The 21,072-nt window shown below is 38.5% G+C and overlaps 1 protein-coding gene across 1 annotated transcript in view; it reads left to right on the plus strand.

The window, feature by feature from the left end:
• LOC119828228 (zinc finger homeobox protein 4-like) overlaps window positions 1-20,231 on the plus strand; it is a 37,691-nt gene extending 17,460 nt beyond the window's left edge. The window contains exons 2-3 of the mRNA XM_038350332.1: window positions 11,540-14,303; window positions 17,449-20,231. Coding sequence (XP_038206260.1) covers window positions 11,576-14,303; window positions 17,449-20,231 — 5,511 coding nt within the window. The 5' untranslated portion in view covers window positions 11,540-11,575. The remainder of the gene's footprint in view (window positions 1-11,539; window positions 14,304-17,448) is intronic.
• Window positions 20,232-21,072: the final 841 nt, after the last annotated feature.

The following is a 21,072-nucleotide window of genomic DNA, read 5'->3' on the forward strand; positions in this document are numbered from 1 at the left end:
GTGAAAGGTAATTTCATAGTGCATTTCCATTTTGATACGCTTCGCTATTCGGCGTCTTATTCACTTACCTTGATATATTGTTTTTTGTATAAATTCTTAAAACACTTTAGGCTTTCGAAATTTCCAATTTAATTCTTCGCGTTGCATTTCACAGTTTAACCCAGAGTTCGTGGGAGCAGATGTTGCATTCAATAATCGAAGTATTATGAAATGTTATCCCAATTAGTTCCAAATGCAGCTACGTACACATGTGACATTATCACTATTTTGTCTTATTGTTACGCGAAAATATGAACCCACACGATTTGGGGAATTTGTTATAATCCGCGCCGACCCTATTGTTATGCATTGTATTCACGGGACGGAGGATAATCAAGCTTGGGGGAAATTGGAATGCATCTAACGGAAAGTGGTAATTTGTAATTTTGTATTAATATTTCATAACAATATTCTATGATAATATTGGCTCGGTTTTTATTCGCTTAGTTGACAACTTGGAAAGTTTCAAATACCCTAAGCTCTCGACGAGTTCTTGTAAGCTATGCATCTAGTGAGTTTGTAGGATGACAACTCGTGTCATAGTTGTTATTAAAATGATCATTGAATACACAAAGGTACACGACTCGGGTGGAGTGGCTGGTGCGGCACTCGGAGGTGGGAGTTGTAGTGCGTCGGATATCGTGTCGAAGAACGAGCGAGTTATTAATAATCCGCATTCACGGGCCGCACCGCGCACGAGCGGCGAAGCGACGACCGGCCGCGACGACATTCCATCGCATTGTCCGCTCCGCCCGCGACACTTTTGTCTATTCACGCCGATATATCACCTGCGACGCTTCAATGTGCCCATTATTTACACTAACGATGATCGCTACATCGATTAATTAGTGTAACACTACAGATAAGATAGGGAAAGCGATCGCTTTCAATTTCCTCTCGAGGGGCACTCGGCGTTAAGTGCACGTTAAGTGCGGACAATCGGAGATAAAACGTACAAGACGAGACTGTCCCTTAATCCGGTGATCGAAGATTGCGTGAAAACGTTTTGTCGTGGGGTGGCACGGTCGCTCGGTCGCATTGTTTGCTTCCTAATTTGATTGCCACAGATGGACGCGCACACGTGTCCGGCCGATACGTGACCGTCTAATTAAACTTTCCAGATACTTATGATAACAATTCGTTATTGACACTTTTTCGTGCCAACATCGAGTATTTTTATTTTTCATCGATATTAACTAACAAATTTGTCAATAAAAGCAAACACATCTTACATCTATGTACCTTCCTACATCTTTGTTGACCTTGCTGTAAAACTTAAGTTTAATTGATTCAGTGTCACATAAACTCGGCTTTAAAATACATACGTTAATTTGTCCTGATTAGATGTCAGTACTAAACTGGTAAAAGGATAGCAATAGGCACATTATACGAGCGGCGCGTACATTCGCACCATCACCGTTAAACAGCTGGATGGCCGCCCGCCGCCCGCCGCCCGCCACACGCGATGCGGCGCGACGCAATGTCATAGACTACACGATGTGAGCGGCTTTAAATTGATTGTAATGCGAATGTGCCTTGGACAACTGTGATTCGAGTAACAAACGTCTTCTGGTTTTCATTAGACGGTTACTGGTCATTCCACTTTGACCTCGCGATGAGAGAATGTGTCGTCGAGCAAGCTCGCTTCTATATTAACAGCATTATAAGGATATTAGCGAGAATCGCCTCAGGCTTTATACCTATCTATGGCATCGGCCCGGTTAATATGCTTATTATGTTGTGTATCGCAAAAAGCGAGGCCGTGTATTTAGCTGTAGGGAGTAATTAATGGAATGAGTCTTATCCTCAGATTTAATCAGTGCCTCTAATTATTGGGTATACGGGCACATTTGAATGGGTGCCCTTCGTGATTTGATATGACACTGATACGTTTGCGCTTACTGATAAATGATTAGTTTCATTTGAATACAATTTGCATTTAAAGCGAATTTTAAACGATAACAATATGAGTTTACGGCCGAGCTGCTAATGGATAAATTATAAATGAATATTTATGTTGTTTGATATTATTGGAAATATTTTGTCTTTATGTCGCCATTTATTTGACAATGACATTATACTTTTTAATAAATTGATCCATACATATTGTTACTATAACACATTGTTTTTCTATATTCGTAAATCGCATTTCTGTAAAGTTGTTTATTTTATTAAATACAACCAGGTAAATATGTTGTAATCAGACTAAATTCACATGGAATTCTAAACAAGGCCTATATTACAATGGGCAATCAATTGTTGCTTATGAATACTTTGAATGAAAATGAGTCATATTGATTAACGAACAAAAATTGGTGAACATGGGAGAGTCAGTTATTTGCATATCAATCTAGGCTGCCACGCATCATTAGGCTTAATTGCATTTCCCTAAACATTAGATATTCATATAGACCATGGCGGACAATTGTAGCAATTATTTTGTAAATTAAATGATTGTACCATTCAAAACTATAAACTTACTTTGATGTAAAACTAGTTTATTTTATTTGTTCCTCAGGCCCTAATATGTATTTCAATTTTAAAACTATTGCATTTAATTAATATCTCAGTGATTATACTACTAAGTAGCACAGTATAAAGATATAGCATACGGTAGCACAACACCTTTGATATTCTACTAAAAGATTAAAAAATGTCGCCGTGGTCACAACTCAATAATAGTAATGATGAAAACGACATTAAAGCATCCGTGCGGCTGCCCCAAAATAGTGTCCCGAGCTGCTAGCAATATAACATATGTAGCTCGGGCTAGTTCCCCCCTTGCTCCCCGCGCGATTGCCCTGTCTAAACATCATCGTTGAACAACTGTTTGGATTATTAGACTGCACTAGTAGGTAATAACCAATTCACCACATTGTTAAAACAAAACAATCACGTTTACCTTCTAGAAGTTTCTCATCATAAACACATCAAACATGAACATTAATAAGATCGAGACGAGATCGGAAATGATTAGAAAACTCTTTAATTACGTGAATGTACTGGTCAATGCTACCTACATGTCAATTAATGTGAGTTAGTAATTGACGTTTAGTTTCTCAAACGATTATTTAATAACAAGCTACGATTAGTTATGAAATAATTACACGTATTTATAAAAAGCAGCTCTTACTAAATTCTATTCTGAGACACTTTTTTCCCTGTGATTTTATTACGAAACATCTCAAACAGTGTTAGCTTTCTAAAAGTATGGCCAATGTGTACTTAAATTATGACAAACGTTCAAATAGTCATGCTTTCCAAGTAGTCAATGTAAATAGATATTCATTGCACCACATATCACTTATATTAAGGCCAAAGGGCTACTTAACCCTTATACGTTGTCAGTGGGTGCGTGTGAAACTCAAGTTATATTATCATTTGCCACCACACCGGCAAAATATAGTAATTTTCCATTAACACTGACGGTTTGTAAGTTTACAATCGAATTATCACAATCATAATGAATAAAAGGAATCATCATATGACTTCATTATGTGACTGTTAAATTAGTTTGGCCTCGTTTCCACATGTCTATTTAATAGCTTTGTGACCATACTGAGCCAGTAGACTATAACCTAAGTTGGAGCTAAAACTCACTTATAATTAAATAAAATGAACTCGACGTATATCATCATAGCGCAGACCATTAATCACGATTTGAAAGAAATATAATAGTTCAATACATTATTCAGGTTTCATTGCAATGTGCACTTTTGTCCCCCGGGTAAATGTACCACCAACTGACACAGGAATCTGTTCAAAAGTGTTAAATCGGTTAATATAATGATGATAGATGCCGTCCCGACCAAACAGCCCGCAGCGGGGGTGTTTTACCCCACTATACAAATAAAATATTTTTATTATTAACAACTACCATGTCTCTTTTCAACACACGAACGGCCAATCACGCCGTCCCTTTCACACAATTTAATCGAAATCATATTTCTGTTTTGTCATTATGGTATCACATTTAGAGAGTTCCTCTCTTTTGTCCCGTGTTTCGAATCGATGGTTTCTTGTTACGAATGTAACTTTTTTGTTTTCTTTTCGATAAGTCACACTTAAAGAAACGAGAAACCTTCGGAGTGCATTCAACTCATATTTCATATTTGTAAGGCCTATTGGGAATAGCTGTTGCCAGTTGCGTTATCTTCGTTACGTGTCGCCATCTGTTATCAAGTGGCGAAATGTGTTGGCTCATTTTTTCTGCTTGTTTACTCATTGTCTATGAATGAGACCGCCGATTCCCATAAAAAGGTGCAACCGTGTCAAAACGGACATTGTTTAAGAACCTAAGACAGGCATACGAGTCTTTCATCAACGCGGCCTTACCTGTGGGAGTCACAAAAAACGTGGCAGGTAGCCCATTTGTTTGTTATTAATTCTCGCATCGATTTTTTATCACCGGCCACTTTAATACTGTAAGAATATTAATTATAATTATAAACGGGGCTCGTCGCGTTCGTTATAAGGTGCCTTTAGTTTTGGTCCTAAATTTAAATCTGATCATTTATCATGCGACAATGTCGGTTTTATCTGCTTCGCTTTTTGTAATTTATTATTTTTTATGAATACAGCCTCGGGAGTGGGTGCCTGATGAATTACAACCTTAAGCCGAGCTTACATCATGAGTGCCTTTAAAATATAATTAAATAAAAAATAACGTCTTTCGCATTGTCTTTAGGGTAATGAGGTAATAAAAAATTATTACAATGTTTAATGCGTGTAACAAAAATATTAAGATTAAGATATTTCTTATCACAGGTATATTATAAGTAAATATAATTAAACTAATTAATGGCTTTTGTACGCGTCAATAAAAATAAATGCGCAGTCGCAAGAGACAGGTCGCCAGCAAATTATCAAGAAACGCCCGCGCACGCTTTCTGAACACATTAAATGTAAGAATAATACTTACTGCAATGGCTGATGTTACTTGCCACCTACCGCTATACAATAAAGCACCATCGATTTATGTATTTATATCTCATTATATAAACATGTACTGGACTAATTCATTATTTTTATCCATCCATAATTATTCTTATGTGATACATTTTATCGATGTAAACCATTAGGCATGGTCACAGTGCTACGCCTTCAATTAATATCAGTAAATGTATTGTTTAAAGTCAAGGCTTGATAGGGCTTTGATTCAAATTCGTCACGAGCACGATTTAAATGTCGTGATAATATAAACAATACTGAGGTCATCTTCTTAGATATTTGGCAACACTTTCAAATTAAATTGATCTATTTCTGCCGCGCCTTGAAGTATCAAAACAATGTCAAAGGTGTTTCATATTTTGGGATATTTGTAAGTAGACATACAAAAAAAGATTATCCTTTTTGTAGATACATGTTGGTCATGGTTAAGACAAATGAAGCTCAAGGAAATACTTATTAATATTTCGCTTTAAAGTATTTTATGTAGATATAATTGGTATATTACAATTTAACAAGAATCAACAATCTTATAGGTATTATTATCTATTCACCTACATTGAAAGTACAATCACAAATAACCATTGTGACTAGATATTTATTTGATCGTAGCGTGGAATAGAGCAATTATCTGTGGCCATACTCAAATGACCAATCACGTTTAGTGGCTGTTACGGAAGCAGAGCTATGTTAATCGATTTTACCGCTCTTTCCAAGAAATTAATATAAACAAAGTTAATAAAGCACTTTTTGCCCGATAAAAATAAACTGTATCCAATTTATATTAACTACTGCATTTTTTCATCGGTTCATTCGACGGCCTTTTTCATTCGAACAATTAGAATATAACGCGTGAAAACAAAAATCCCATATAATTTAATATAGAAGCATTATGCTTCCTTATATGCCTACATACACTATGTATAGTAAATTTTATGAACAATATAAGAATAAACGAATCCAACCACGAACGAAAATAAAATGCCAAATCTCTCGGCTCTCATAAAAACATTTGGTAACAATGGAGTCGTAGAAGCCGCTAATAAAACACTTGCGCAGTACCGTCATGTGTGAATTCATGGAAAACGCTTAGATCCCGGCAAATAAATAAAAGATGGCTGAAGTTCGCGTTTCAAATTGAATATTAGATTGAAATTACGCGCTCGAGCGGTTCTTTCCTCCGCCTGTTTGTTGCGCGAGTGATACATAGAGCGCGCGCGCATACAAACACAGCAATAAGAATTTTAAATTAGCATTCTTTTTGTGTTCCGCACCACCCTAACCTACCCTCACCCTACCGTCTTAATAATATGGAGAAATTGAGTTGCTATACACCCTTTAGGTGGGAGGCGCGGGTGCAGGCACACCTCGCGGAGGCTTTGTAATTGAATTTGGATATTCTCTCCCGGATATAACGACAGCTAGTTTTTAGGATGAATAAAAATTGTGACGTTGTGTTCGATATGCCTCAATGACAATGTCATCTCTTGTTACGGTAATCTAGTAGTGTATGAGTCATATAGTTCTTTTTAAAAATACATGATGAGTAGGTTGTTGGCCCATATTAAATCCATCATGCATTGCCGAACGTATTTTCGTTTGTACTAAGCGGAGCCCTGTCTTTTACAGATTAAAGTTCAAAAGTTTAGATAAACACCTAATTGAAGCCTAAAATAGGTTCTATTAATCCAATCACTGTTCCGAGAAACAACTATAGCATGATTCTGATATGTAATTACTGAACGCTATTAACATCGTCCGTACAAACATGGCGGCTGATTGCTGGTTTCGTTTTAATTGCGCACACGCAGCTCGATGGAACACGGATTTGAAGTATCGTGGATATCGTGAGAATCTTAATTGCTATTGATTTTAGGTAACCTCATTAGAGGTTACCAATTGGTCTATAATTATTGCTGAGACCTAAAATTATGCAGGCACATAAGTGATTTGGAAGCATCAAGTCTCGCTGTGGGAGGCCAAAATAATAGGTCATATACCTATTATTTTGTAAGGACTATGAGTGGGTAACATTTCTAATGTAAAGTTATATAAAATTTAAGTTATGTTTTGCAAAAAGTCTGAAATCCAATATATACCAAGCTATTACAAATATTTCCATTATTTCACACATTTACATATCCACAAGCAAACAATTCTTAACAACACAGACCTAATTCAAACTTACTCGCTCTCTTAACGTTAATATTTATTCCATTAAAGTCTCATATAATTATAAGAAAAGTAATTTCATATTGAAATTTGATTAACCCACACCGAAAGCCACATAATTACGCTATGGAAAAAATACAATCATTGAAATTATCATTAATGACACATTCTGGAGTCTGGTTCGGCGTCACGCTCATCTCACAGAAATGTGATTAAAACTAATTCGTGGTCTACGAAATTATAGTGGTTGATCAGCGGATGTCGCCACGGCTTCGGCGCCGACTGAACCAAAAACCGCACGTCATTGTTTTTTGTACTCCAGCCCCGGGCCATGGGCGCCGTAGGATCCCACCTCACCACTAATTAATTATTTCACATGTATCGATCATTAATTACGATCGACCGGCTCCATCCGATATCCACCCGTTATCTTTTAATGACGCTCCGCAATTTGTCGATCGTAATTATACCACAAATCACATACAAAAATGGAATATAATGATTTGAAATATTAACACGATCGAAACATTATCCGACGCGGGCATTAATAGCAGAAAGCATCGAGATCGAATCAATCTTAATCTCGTACGAAACGTAATCCAGATTTATTTATGACGGAACGTGTGTGCTATTATGCTCGTCTGCGGCAATTTGCTTCAGAAATTGTCTTAATCGGCCGCTCAAGGGACTATTTATGTATAATTATTTCCAAATTCGACGCTCCGTTTGATGCCTTTCCGCTCTCTTTGAGGTGGTTCGACAAAAAAGTCATCTGTTGTAACAATTAAGCGTCTAAAAAATAGAAATAAGTATCGAAGGGTCCGCAATAATTACAGCTAAAATTGACGGTTCTTAAGAGCACATGGTCTGACTGGCGCCTCCTAGGTTACCTGCAGCATCATGCAAAGGTATACACTACAGTTTCCATATTTCTTATATCTAAATCGATGAATGGAACATTGTGTAAACATAATATGAAATACCTGTTGTTATGAGGTTGATAAGTATTTCCTACATCATTCCATACTTAAGCATCTACTTACAGTCCATATATATAAATACTATTAGTATGGGTTGCTAATACACAAGATAAATAGTTTACGAGGCTTTTCCGAGATTTTAACTAGAGTAACGTCGAACGAGAGCCGACAGGCGCCTCACACAATTAGCTTCGAAAGCAAATAAATCATAAAATCATCTTCTTTATGATTCGATCTCATTTAGATGATTACTCAGTTGGTTCACGTTCCAAGCCTTGTTATTTATTTGTAGGTTTTCCTTCTAAATGTACGCTGGCTTTAATTAAAATGACAAATTAATGGGAAAGTTAAATTAGAATCACTAATTGACTTACAAGATTCACATTTCACATACATCGCTTGGTATAAGAACGAATCGTCTTTCGCAATTTCACAGTCGCTTTGTTTTAATTATACCTTTCTCATTGGATTATTTAATTATATTATCGTCTATTTTGTTCTATAGGATAATAGGTATTATGTTTAATGCTCAAGCACTAGTAATGTACCTAATGCTTGCAAATTGAATTTTGCTGTTACTTTGTTGCAAGTATATCTAAGCGTATATTTAAATTAAGGTTTGCTAAGTTTTATAAAATTTTCAAATCATTCAATGTTATAATAGAAAATGTAAATTACAGTCACGTTTCGAATTTCAAATGCTTGTTTATTAAAACTACCAACAATATAAATGTATAAGTTAACACGAAACAGCGCTTCAGCCACTAACGATTACCGTTTGCTGTAAAAAGAGCAATTTTGTTACAAGTTCAAATCCATTACAATTTAATGAAGGTTTAAAGTTAAGCCCTAGCGGTGGACAATGTCGAATCGCTCCTTACCATGTACTACTCGATCGTTCCCACGTCTAACAAGACTACCTTCATTACGTTACAGCATCTTACATGCATTCCCCACAGTTATTATGAATTAAGTATTAAATCGTCTTCTATATAATGTTAGTTCCCAGCATTAATATTGATATTTGATATTCGATTTTATAATGGTGTTCGTGATTATGATTTTTTTTTTACATTGATATAAATTCGTTCTATCTGCCATTTCATATACTGTACCTGCGTCGTATTTGATTTTCAAATCATCTAACGAACGCATTTCATAAATTTCCCCCCACACCAGAATGAATTATTTATGATAATAACAGCTACGACATTAAGGAAAGTGGCAAGCGCAGCGATTGTCGTGGTTTCTAATAAACAGTAAATTCTTATTCGAAAGTGATCCATGGATCACGAACTGCATTTAAACCGAACATTAATGAGTCCTTTCATTACACAGTTACATTATTAAGTCTGAAAGTATTTAGCTCTTCACTCTTTATAAATATATCGATTTCTGTTGGAATCGACTGGCTAATTAATTCGTTTATTAATCACGTCGTCCTCATAAAATTTTAAAAGCCATTATGACAGTCTGATAGCAATTATGGTAGTCAGTTCCGATGCGGGCAGTGTGTCTGCAAGCGGGTGTGTGTGTTAATAGTCATGCAGAAACACGCATATGTGTGCATCTGTACAAATATTTCCGTCGTATTTTTCTCACGCTCACATGCACACAATTTGCGCGTACACGCTGTATGTGTGAGTGTTTATTGGGAATTAGTTCTGCTGCTTACATCAGGGCATCGGTGGTAATTGACGACACCACTGATTGTTAGCGTTATGATGGGAATCCCTGCACGTGCGTCCTCATTAAACATTAACCTTATTGAATGCCACTTTAGAACACCATTTGCAAAACACAAATTATAGCCGCAACAATTTGCGTCTTATAATTTCGCGTTTGTTTTATTTTAATGACACAGCGCCGCGTGAATAGGCGTTCCTATTCAACGTAAAGTAATATTTTATACATCGCCTTTCTTATTAGAAAGCTTTAAACTCTTAAACGCAAATACAAATAGAGATTCATTCTTTAGTTGGAAAAATTGAGTCATAAGAAATCCTATGTTTTAGAGCGTTCACCTCTCTAATTACCGGTTCTTTGGATAATTTCCATACACATTAGCACTGCAAAATTATCTACAAATTGCTGCCTCCGCGAAATGCTGGATAATTACAATTGTAATTAAAGCCTTTTACAATATCAACTAATGGCGATGCTGTACAAAATGACATTTTAATTGCGCATTATAGAAAAAAATGAAGTTAATCATTTGTTTGGATTATTCGTTTCCTAGCAGAAACCCGTAATCAGTACGGCATACGCGTCAAATGGATCCCAGGACAAGGCATTTCTTTCACACAGAATAACTGTCGTTTAAGTAAATATTGACTTTATCGAATTCTGGTGTAATATAATTTATCGCACAATCATTCTCAAGGGCTGTACTCGACCGTTAGCTAAGCAAACATATAAATAGGCGCGGTTCTGTCCACACGAAAAAATATCAAGGTCTTTTAATTGTTAAAAATGTCTAATTTAAACGCATAGTTTATCAATGTTAAACATCCGGTGTAAGGTTGGGAATATGATTAATTTTAATACATTATCATTAACATCCTGGTATTATTCACTCATTAGTCAGTGATTAGAGACTTGCAAAACTAATTTATTAGTAATGCTAAATTAGTAGAAATAACCGTGGCTGTGATCGAAATCAGAAATGAACTGTTTGTTGTGAGTGGTTGGGAAATAAAGAATTTAAAGTATACTTAACTGTTCTGTACAAATAGTATATAATAATGTCATCCCAGGTAATATTTTATATCATCAATTATTTTGTGTCATACGTCAATCCAGCGATTAGTTATCTTAAGTCTGTCAACTAAATAAATAAGTAAAATACTTATAATATTCATGCCTTCGTTAGGCGGGCGTGTGTGAGACACAGTTATCAATGATAACGTTATAGATAACGAAGATGACGGCTTAATCTCGATTTTTAACAAATTTTTGTAGGTATTACTCAATTTATTTCGAGAATTAAATGTATATCGCATTTATGAATTTTGACTTTACAATGTTCGCCAGAAGGGTCACTATCGTGTAAATTCTCATATCATGATCTATGTGTTTGTTTACCGAGTTCCAAGACCATTGGTTGCTTAATTGTAATAGTGTCGCCGTTGACAGGATTGACGGGCTGTCATTTGGATAAATGATGGCATTTGTTTGCGTAAATATCGGTTAGATAAGGGCCGATTATCGTGTATTTTAATTTAAATATTTAAAATGTTTATTAGGAATAGCTTCATACGTCTCTGTAGACATATCAATTTGATTACAACCTAAAATAATATCATCCATTTCTACCTTTAATATTATCGTTTTTTTTTTATTTTTAAGGTTTGTTTTTTTAGTTCAAAATGTGTAAAAATAATGTTTATAAATTGTTCCAGGAGAGCATGTGATGCCGGCCCTTGACGCCCGGCGCCATGCCCACGCCGCTGCAGCCCGGCGGCCCCGCTAGCGGCCCGCCTCCGGAGCGCAAGCGGCGCCGCAAACGCGACGACCCGCAGAGTTCAGCATCGCTCGAGCCAGACGACGAAGACGGCAATATGAGCCCTGAAGAGGAACCTAGGAATGCGCCGGCAGCCCCGGCGGCCCCTACTATGGCCCCGTCCTCTGCTCCCGCGCCCACTTCACCGCCCGCCGCCCCGGACGCTGTAGACCTCACTTCACGCCGTGACTCACCGCTCCTGTCCTCTGATGTTGAACATTTTGACGGCAAGATAGTATACAATCCTGACGGCTCCGCTTACATTATCGAGGATCCTGAACTATCAGAGGGTGAAACGAGTCTGTCGGATTTACCTAAAATTGAACCGGGCTGCATCGTTGATAGCAGAGACAGCAACGTCGTTGAGAGACAACTTGAGTTTCCTCAAATTGCGAGTGCTTTTTATGTGTCAAGAAACCCTTCTTTATATGGTGCGCTGTATGGAAGACTGGCTGCTGAAAGAGCGAGAGCGAGGCCTGACGCGCCTGTTATGCATAGTTATCGAGTGTTCAGTTTTCGTGGAGGAAAAGAGACTCCGAGACCCCAGTCTCCAAACCCTGAGTGTCCTATTAGTGTACCAGTTAAACCAATTTTAATGTGTTTTATATGTAAACTAAGCTTTGGCTACGCTAAGTCGTTTGTAGCGCATGCACAGTCAGATCATAGTTTATCATTACTTGATACGGAACGCGATGCATTATCGAGGGAAAATGCATCTGCTATCATTCAATGCGTTGGAAAAGATAAAGAACCCCTAGTCTCATTCTTAGAACCCGTGGGAGCCGCTGCGCCACCACGTGCTTCCGTGTCTGGTAGCCCTGCAAATATGTCAGAATTATCGAGTCCATCAGTAGATAAAAGACTAGACCTTATGACACCGGATAGAGAAAATGACAATATGTTACCTAATGGATCATGCGATGACAGGAGACCAAGTCCACCTGCTTGGAGACCACCTAGATCAATGGCTGAATCATTAATGCCACAACATTCATTAATTTCAGTAGCTCATCCTCATACCATTAACGCGTCAGTACAACCACGTGGAAGTCCAAATTCATCACCACCATTCCAAGCAGCTCCACCAGCTTTTCTGTCGGGCACCACAATAGGAGTATGCCCGGACCATTTAGGTGGAAGGCCATCAGGTGCTGATTGCCCAAAATGCGAGCTTATTTTAAATTCTGGTAGATTAGGTGGACCACTAGCTGGTATGCACAGTCGAAACTCATGTAAAACGCTTAAATGTCCTAAGTGCAACTGGCATTACAAATACCAAGAAACATTGGAAATTCATATGAAAGAGAAACATCCTGAAGCAGAAACAAGTTGTATTTACTGCATTGCGGGCCAACCTCATCCACGGTTAGCAAGAGGTGAGACGTATACTTGTGGATACAAACCCTACAGATGTGAAGTGTGTAATTACTCGACTACGACAAAAGGTAACCTTAGCATACATATGCAGTCTGACAAACATCTTAATAATATGCAAGAGTTACAAAATGGTGGTAATCCCGGAGAAAGCAACTTACCTCCCTCACAACATACGCCACCAGGTGCGCATAAGCCTCCACTACCACATCACTCACCTTTAGGACAAAAACCAAAGCCTACCTTCAGATGTGACGTCTGTAACTACGAGACAAATGTAGCAAGAAACTTAAGGATACACATGACTTCTGAAAAACATACGCATAACATGCTTGTACTACAACAAAATGTGAAGCATATGCAGACTTTGTCAGCCTTACATCATAGACAACAAAGTCAGCAACAACTTGAAAGTCTTTTGCATTTCCATGGGGGAGATGCCCCACCGCCAAACCCAGAAGCAGCGTTAGCAGATATGGCATACAATCAAGCGCTTATGATTCAGCTGATGACTGGTGGACCTGGACCATCTCCACCCGAACTTGGCGCACACTTAGACGTGGGTCTCAATCCTGACGCCATGGAACCACCTCCAGAACCAGCTGACCCCGAACCCGAAAGGACTTTCCATTGTTGTATATGTAATTGTTTCTCCACCGATTCCTTGGAAGCCTTGGGTCATCACTTAGCTCAAGACCGCACCAAGATAAGAGAACAAGAAATCCTGGCCCTAGTCGCTGGCCATTACGTTTGCAAATTATGCACATACAAAACAAACTTGAAAGCAAACTTCCAACTGCATTGCAAAACGGACAAACATTTGCAAAGGCTACAGCATGTCAACCACGTGAAAGAAGGTGGACCACGAAATGAATGGAAATTGAAATTTTGCGGTGGTGTCGGAACTGGCGGTGCAGGTGTAGGTGGTGTGCAAGTGAGATGCTGTGCGTGTGATTACTACACAAATTCGGCGCATAAATTACAACTACATGCCGCTGGTGCTCGTCACGAGGCAGCCACTTTGTTGCTAAGACATCTTCGAGACTGTGCATCAAGAATACCACGTGACCGCCCTCGAGTGTATCGTTGTGCTTTGTGCGGTTTCGGAGCCCCACATCGCCTCCCACTTTTGCAGCATGTGCGCTCCGTCAAACATCTACAAATGGAACAAATCCATCAACTTCAACGTCGGTCAGAAGGCAAGGATCCCACACCAGACGTAGCTGAACTCTTCCAAGTCATACCTCAGCCACCAGAGCTACCTAGTCCATTTGATCAACAAGAAAATGGTAAGTTGAATATTAAATAAATTCAACATAACAAACTCTAACGTAATTCTTAATAAGAACTGTTTTCAATAATTATACATTTTATTAGCAAATCATACACATATTTAATTTACTGTTAATAAGGAACCGCTTTCGTCACTAATATTTTTCCAAGCATGACGAACCTATTGTTACTGTTAGGTACCGCACACTTCCTCAAGTTATTGTCTCTTTAAGTAACAAGTCTTAATGATACTTAAAACTAAGAAACGAATACAAGTACAAAAGATTTAGAAAAAAATAATGCAATTGGTTGCGCGCGCGCCACTCCGCGGATGTTTTTTTTACTTGTCACTAGATGTCGCTTATGCAAAACTTTTTGTGAGCATAACATTGTTATTTATAACTATTATACTTAACATATTTTGCAATATCTTATACTATAAACCGTGAAAATTCCATTAAAATTAATGTAACTAGAACCATTACCGGTGTTCATATCGATAAAATAATACTGAACCGACTTATGAATGTGATTTCGAAACGTCACTATCGGTTTCCAATTTAAAACGATTCGTTCCTTAATCAATTTTGTTTTGCGTTTTTTACAAACTTCTCACTTTTGATCGAGTTAAATAACAAAAGTTTTCTTTTTTACGCACCAAGTTTTCGGCGAAATAAGGTGTTTAACATAACGTACGTTCTATTATCGATATTGAAGGCTTCATTAACGGGGGACGCGTGACCGACGCATCGTGTCCAAACTGAGTTGCGACGACCATTTAAAGCGATGAGTATTTAGCAAGGAATTCGTAATTACTATAATGAGATAATTACACACGGACAAAATTTAATTTGAAGCGCACAATATTAGAACAGGTTTCTTTAATAACGTACGCCTTACACGGTGTCGCCACAGTCGGACTCCGTCATTGGTCGGAAGCGACTCCGCCCCGCGAGCGAGGGAGACGACGAGAAGATTTGAATTGAGAACGCGAATTTTCCATAAGTACCGCACGCGGGACAATGACTCGCATTACGTATGTGCCCGTCGCGCATTAAGAATGATTGCCCCCTTGTGATGAGGCTGCTACATCATCTTACAATGTCGCCGGCCGCATTGCCCGCTGATGTTTATGGGCACGGTGAAATACAATAAACTGTGAGAGAAATGTGGAGGCGAAAGAAATCCGACTTACACCATTGTGTCCCTCATATTTATGCTTATTACTTATTTTCACCTTACTGAGTAGACACTTTAAACGATTGACGTCCATAAATTTAACTCTCCCTTTTTTGAACCTCAACACACTAATTGGACGAAAAATTTGTCGAAATTGTAAATAAGTCTTCGCCTTATCGATATTTTTAGCATAAAAGAGAATAAGAAAATAATGCCAAATTATGCTTACAAATAATGCAAAAGGATACTTATATCATAGAATAAAGTATAAGTAATGATATAAAAAAAATTGTATCTTAGCACTAGGTACTAAAACGTAGACTAAATACATTGTAATATTTGTTAATTTGATTTAGAACTCCGTCATTATTTTCAAACTGAAACAAAATTAATTCTCCGATATTTTATTCGCTACAATTCAGTTGAATTAATTTCGCATGCCCCAATTCAAATTGCGACATAAACTATTTAAGCTTATTGTATCCCTGACGCCACATTGTAAAAATCCTGACCCAAATCTCACAAAACAAAGCGCATACTGCACAATACTTACTTTACGACGCTATAACGATGTGGTGTTTCCTTAGAAAAGGCCCTTTGTCCATTGACAAAAAGCGTTGGAGATCGCATTTATGCAGACATGGTCCCTTTACCTGGCCATTGTTCTATGCTCCTACCAGACTGTCGGACGACGATTTTACGTCATAAATAATTACATTCACTGGTCACTCCAGTCCACGATTAGGGTCAGTCTCTTTGATTATTATTACGCGTTTGGATTTACTTATCCCTCTCCCCTTCATTAGATGTAACGGTTTCGACTGCTTAAAACTATGAAACGAGTTCCACGAGGGACCGGCTGCTTTCAGCTGCGCTGGACTGTGAGATAATTTCCAGTTTTAATTAATTGTAAATATCGCCCCTAACTTATTCTCTGTAAGATTTATCTTTGCAAGCTATTCGTACAAAGTTTGGTTTTCAACTTTTAATAATCGAACACATATAGATTTACAAACAGTCCTTTCTTCGTATAAAAAATCCCATTGTCTTGATGTCGAAATAAAATGTCCTTATTTTATGATCGCAGGCTTCATTCCCACAAAAAGTATTATCTTAATCTGTGACGAAGTCCGCCTTATCACATATTTGGCGTGAAAAAAATATCGCATAATGTTTCGTGATCATTTCACACCCAAGTTGTATTCGAACGTTGCTTTTACGGTAAACTTTATAATGATAGTCAGTTTTTTCATTTATTTTTATGTATCAGTTGCTCATCTAATAAAGTATAATTGTAACGTTATATTAACGAATCTTACTGCTCTTCGCATCGGTCGTTCCTTTCACCTTCCTTATTTAAGCGTAAACAATACGGACCTTCTTTCACACGCTGCCGCGGACGTATCCCTGGTCAAATAATAAATACCCTTACATGTTCTCTTAGTAGCTGTACATCTCTCTCGCACTCATTGTCACATCCACATACGATCTGCCGAATGCATTTGATCTGACGCGAAGCGAAATATTCGAACCTTTTGTAATAATGAACAATGATTGTTTGCCCGTCCTGTATCTCCTTTGTGTGCAAAATTACAATATTCTTGTTACGTTAGTATTAATGCGTCTGAGAATGTGTGCGTACAGGATGGATAGAGCAATACCTTTGTCTTGCTGGGACGACGCAAACAAAACAAGTCTTACTAATAATATAAAGGAGAGGAATTTTATTTTTAACTTCAATTCAGAATAGTAACAAACGCTCGCACCGAACAATAGTTAGCTTCATTTATAAAAATAATCTTTTTTGTAGATAAATCTCACGTAGACGTAGGTACACATTGTTAACATGTTCAGATTACCGATTACTATCCATTCGGTTTGCACATTCCGCAGAGGAAAGTTCGTGGTATACGCCCACGCGTACCAGCCGTGCTCTAGTGACATGCTACATATAATAATCGTTGTTATTTCTGTTGTCAACAGATACTAAGGAGCCCATTGATCAGAAACCTGAGTTGACTCAAGAACAAAAGATGTTGAGATTTTTGGAACAACATCAACAACAACAACAGCAGCAACACCAACAACAGCAACAACAACAACAGCAACAGCTTTCGCAGCAATCAATGCAACAATCTTCGAGCGAGAAAGACGAAGAAGAAGTAACGGGATCGCACACATGTCCGTATTGCAATTTTAGTTGTGATAGTGAAAGCAAACTTCACGCTCACGTAAACTCTATTCATAGCGATACAGCGCGGCATTTTATTTGTCCTTTATGCCAAGACGCCTTCAAGGACCGACCTGCGCTTGAACGACATGTAATGCAAATCCATTCCGTAAACTCTGAAGGTCTACAACGCCTTCTTCTCTTAGTAGACCAAAGCCATTGGTTGAATGGCGGTGCACAAACGCAACGAGAAGATTCAAGGCAAGGCGAAGAAGATCGCGAGATTTCATCTCCACGCTCAGAGGGCAGTGTGGACGGAGAGACAGAGCGATGCTCGACTTGTAACAGAACATTCCGCAACGTCGACGAACTCTGTCATCATCAAAACGAGTCAGGGCATTTAGAATTGAAACAAACACCGCAAGGTCCTGGTTACGTTTGTTGGAAGAAAGGATGTAATCGATATTTTGAAGCGGCTCATGCCCTACAGAATCACTTTAAAGAAGCTCATGCGCGCAATTCCATTGCAAACATGTCGGTATCGGAGAAACACGTTTACAAGTACCGTTGTAATCAATGTAGTCTCGCATTCAAAACAGTTGAAAAGCTTCAACTGCATTCACAATATCATGTTATCCGCGACGCTACTAAATGTGTTTTGTGCGGACGCAGCTTTAGATCAATACTGGCTCTCCAAAAGCATGTGGAGACTTCGCATCCTGAACTGTCTGAAGATGAATTATCTGCATTCAAGCGAAGTTTAGCGTCAAATCCCTTATTGCAATCAGGCCAGGGCACCGCTTTAGATCCAGCTACGGCTGATCTATTGCGAAAAGAAGCGTTAAGAACACCAGATGATGACCTGGGAGAGTTAGAAGACAGAGATTCGAGTGCCACCGCTGCTGACGAGTCCGGTCACAATGACGCTGAAAATTCAGATGATTCCATAATTTACAAAGATCAACAATTCTTAGAAGATTACTTGAACTCGCAAGCTATGGCAGAAGATTCTTATAATGATCCAAACAGAAAATATAAATGTCACAGATGTAAAGTTGCATTTACAAGGCAATCTTATCTAACGGCACATAATAAGACTCTCTTACATAGAAAAGGTGAAAAATTAACATATCCTATGGAAAAATACTTAGACCCTAACAGACCGTTCAAATGCGACGTATGCAAAGAATCTTTCACACAGAAAAATATCTTATTGGTTCATTATAATAGTGTCAGTCATTTACACAAATTGAAACGGGCAATGCAAGAACAACAAAACAACAACAACCCGCCCGTTTCACCAGGCGCGGGAACAGCGCCATCCAATTTAACTCTCACTCCAAAAAGTACGTCGAGTGAAGAGGATGACCGTAAACGATATAAATGCAATATATGCAAAGTGGCTTATACGCAAGGCAGCACGTTAGACATTCATATGCGATCTGTTTTGCATCAAACACGTGCCGGAAAGTTGCAAGAGCTCGCCGCTGCGGGCCACGTTGACTTGACACGGCCTTTAGTAGAGCAGCCGGATAGAAACGACCCCGCCAAAATTTTACAAGACGTATTGTCGCCAAAAAATACATCCCCTTCATCTACGAGCAGCGGGGGGCCGCGTTCCTCACCCCCCGCTCGCCCAGGTAGCCCTCGGTCCCCACGGGCAGGTAGCGCCTCGTGCGAGCGCTGCCACGCGTCATTCCCAACTGGGGAGCTACTCGACGCACATCGCGCTACTTTATGTCCGTTTGGCGATGCGCGGGCGCACTCGCCGCTTGGTGACGCAGAAGCAGCCGCTCTCGACGAGATGGTAGCGAAGGGCAATCCGCCCAAAAGGAACTCGCAAATGTATAAACAACTCTTAGAAACGTTCGGCTTCGATCTCGTCATGCAGTACAATGAGAATCAGCGCCGCAAACTGCAAGAGGAGCGTGAGATGGCGCGGGCACCGAGCCCGCCGCCTCCACCGCCTGAGGAGAAGCCCCCGGACAGTGAAACGAAATCGACGTGTCAACATTGTAATAAAGAGTTTTCTAGTGTGTTCGTTTTAAAGACTCATTGTGAAGAAGTGCATAAAGATAAGGTTCCTCTCGAGTTTTTGGAACAGTTCGCGGAGCAATTTAAATCTGAATATGAGAGGAAATCGGGTGCGCCGAACTCGCCGCGGGCTGCATCCCCTGCTCCTCAAGGCGATCGCTCGCCCTCACCCCGTGGTGACAGCAATAGCAACTTCAACGAGAACGCGAACGGCTCTGGTGAAGCACAGGCTGGAGCTTTACTTGCCGCACAAGTACAAGAGATGCAGGCAGCCCTCAACATGTTACAATTACAACAGCAGTTAGGTCAACTGCATCCCATGGTGGCCCAGATGCTTTCACTGGGGCTGCCCCTCGGCCTGAACGTTGGGGCCCTCGCAGCGATGAACCTGCAGCCTCCATTGGTACCGCTAATGTTACCACCTCCGCCATTCGATGCAATGCCGTTTTCACATGACGCCCAATTAAAACAACAACAATTAATCCAGCAACAACAACAGGTAAGATTTTGCAATATATTTCACTCGCTATCCTATGATAATAACCTAGGTAAAATTTCATGATTATTATTAATGAAATATATAATAAACAACGAAGATTTTCTTGTGCTAACATACTTATTAATCTTTCATATACACAATTACCAACCTTTTCACAAAAAAATTACTGTTACTTATTGTTTAATTATATTAAAATTCAGTTTGTAATTAAGTAATATTTAACATGCATTAATAATTATTAAAATTTCATGATCTATGCACAATTTTTGGCTACTAAACGAACAACGACCAATTATAAGTAAATACAAGGGTTATTAAAATAATTTTGTTCATTGTAAGTCGTAAATGACTAACACTTTGGATCAATTTACATACTCGTATATCTAAACTACCATATCAGCCACGTGTCTAAATATTTTCCAAAAATTTACTATTATGTCTTGCAATTTTTACGTACGTGAATAAACAATTAATTGTAACTAGAAATAAAATTTAACCAATTTTCATACAATTGGAGAGTATTTACGAGAATAATTTTGTTTACTTATACATAATTTTACCACCATATTAGTAAAATGTAAATGACTCACCCCAATCACCTGAAGGATGATTTACCTATAAATATATTAAGGTTTTTATACATGAAATATATTATAACTAAGTATTTTATTCAATTATTTAATCGTAGTTAGAAAATATACGTACTTACACGTTATAAGATAAGCGTAAGCTGTTTGTCCAAACCAACAGAGGGTCCTTTGTTAGGTGCTAAGGGCCTGGGTATTATTATCTCTAACAATTACCTTATTCAAACTTACCTGCAATCGTTCATATACGTTAAGAATATTGAGTATCGAGATAACAAATTATGTATAAATGGTTTGATATGTATAAACTCTTGACA

The sequence above is a fragment of the Zerene cesonia genome, chromosome 7, assembly GCF_012273895.1.
Source record: "Zerene cesonia ecotype Mississippi chromosome 7, Zerene_cesonia_1.1, whole genome shotgun sequence".
NCBI lineage: Eukaryota > Metazoa > Arthropoda > Insecta > Lepidoptera > Pieridae > Zerene > Zerene cesonia.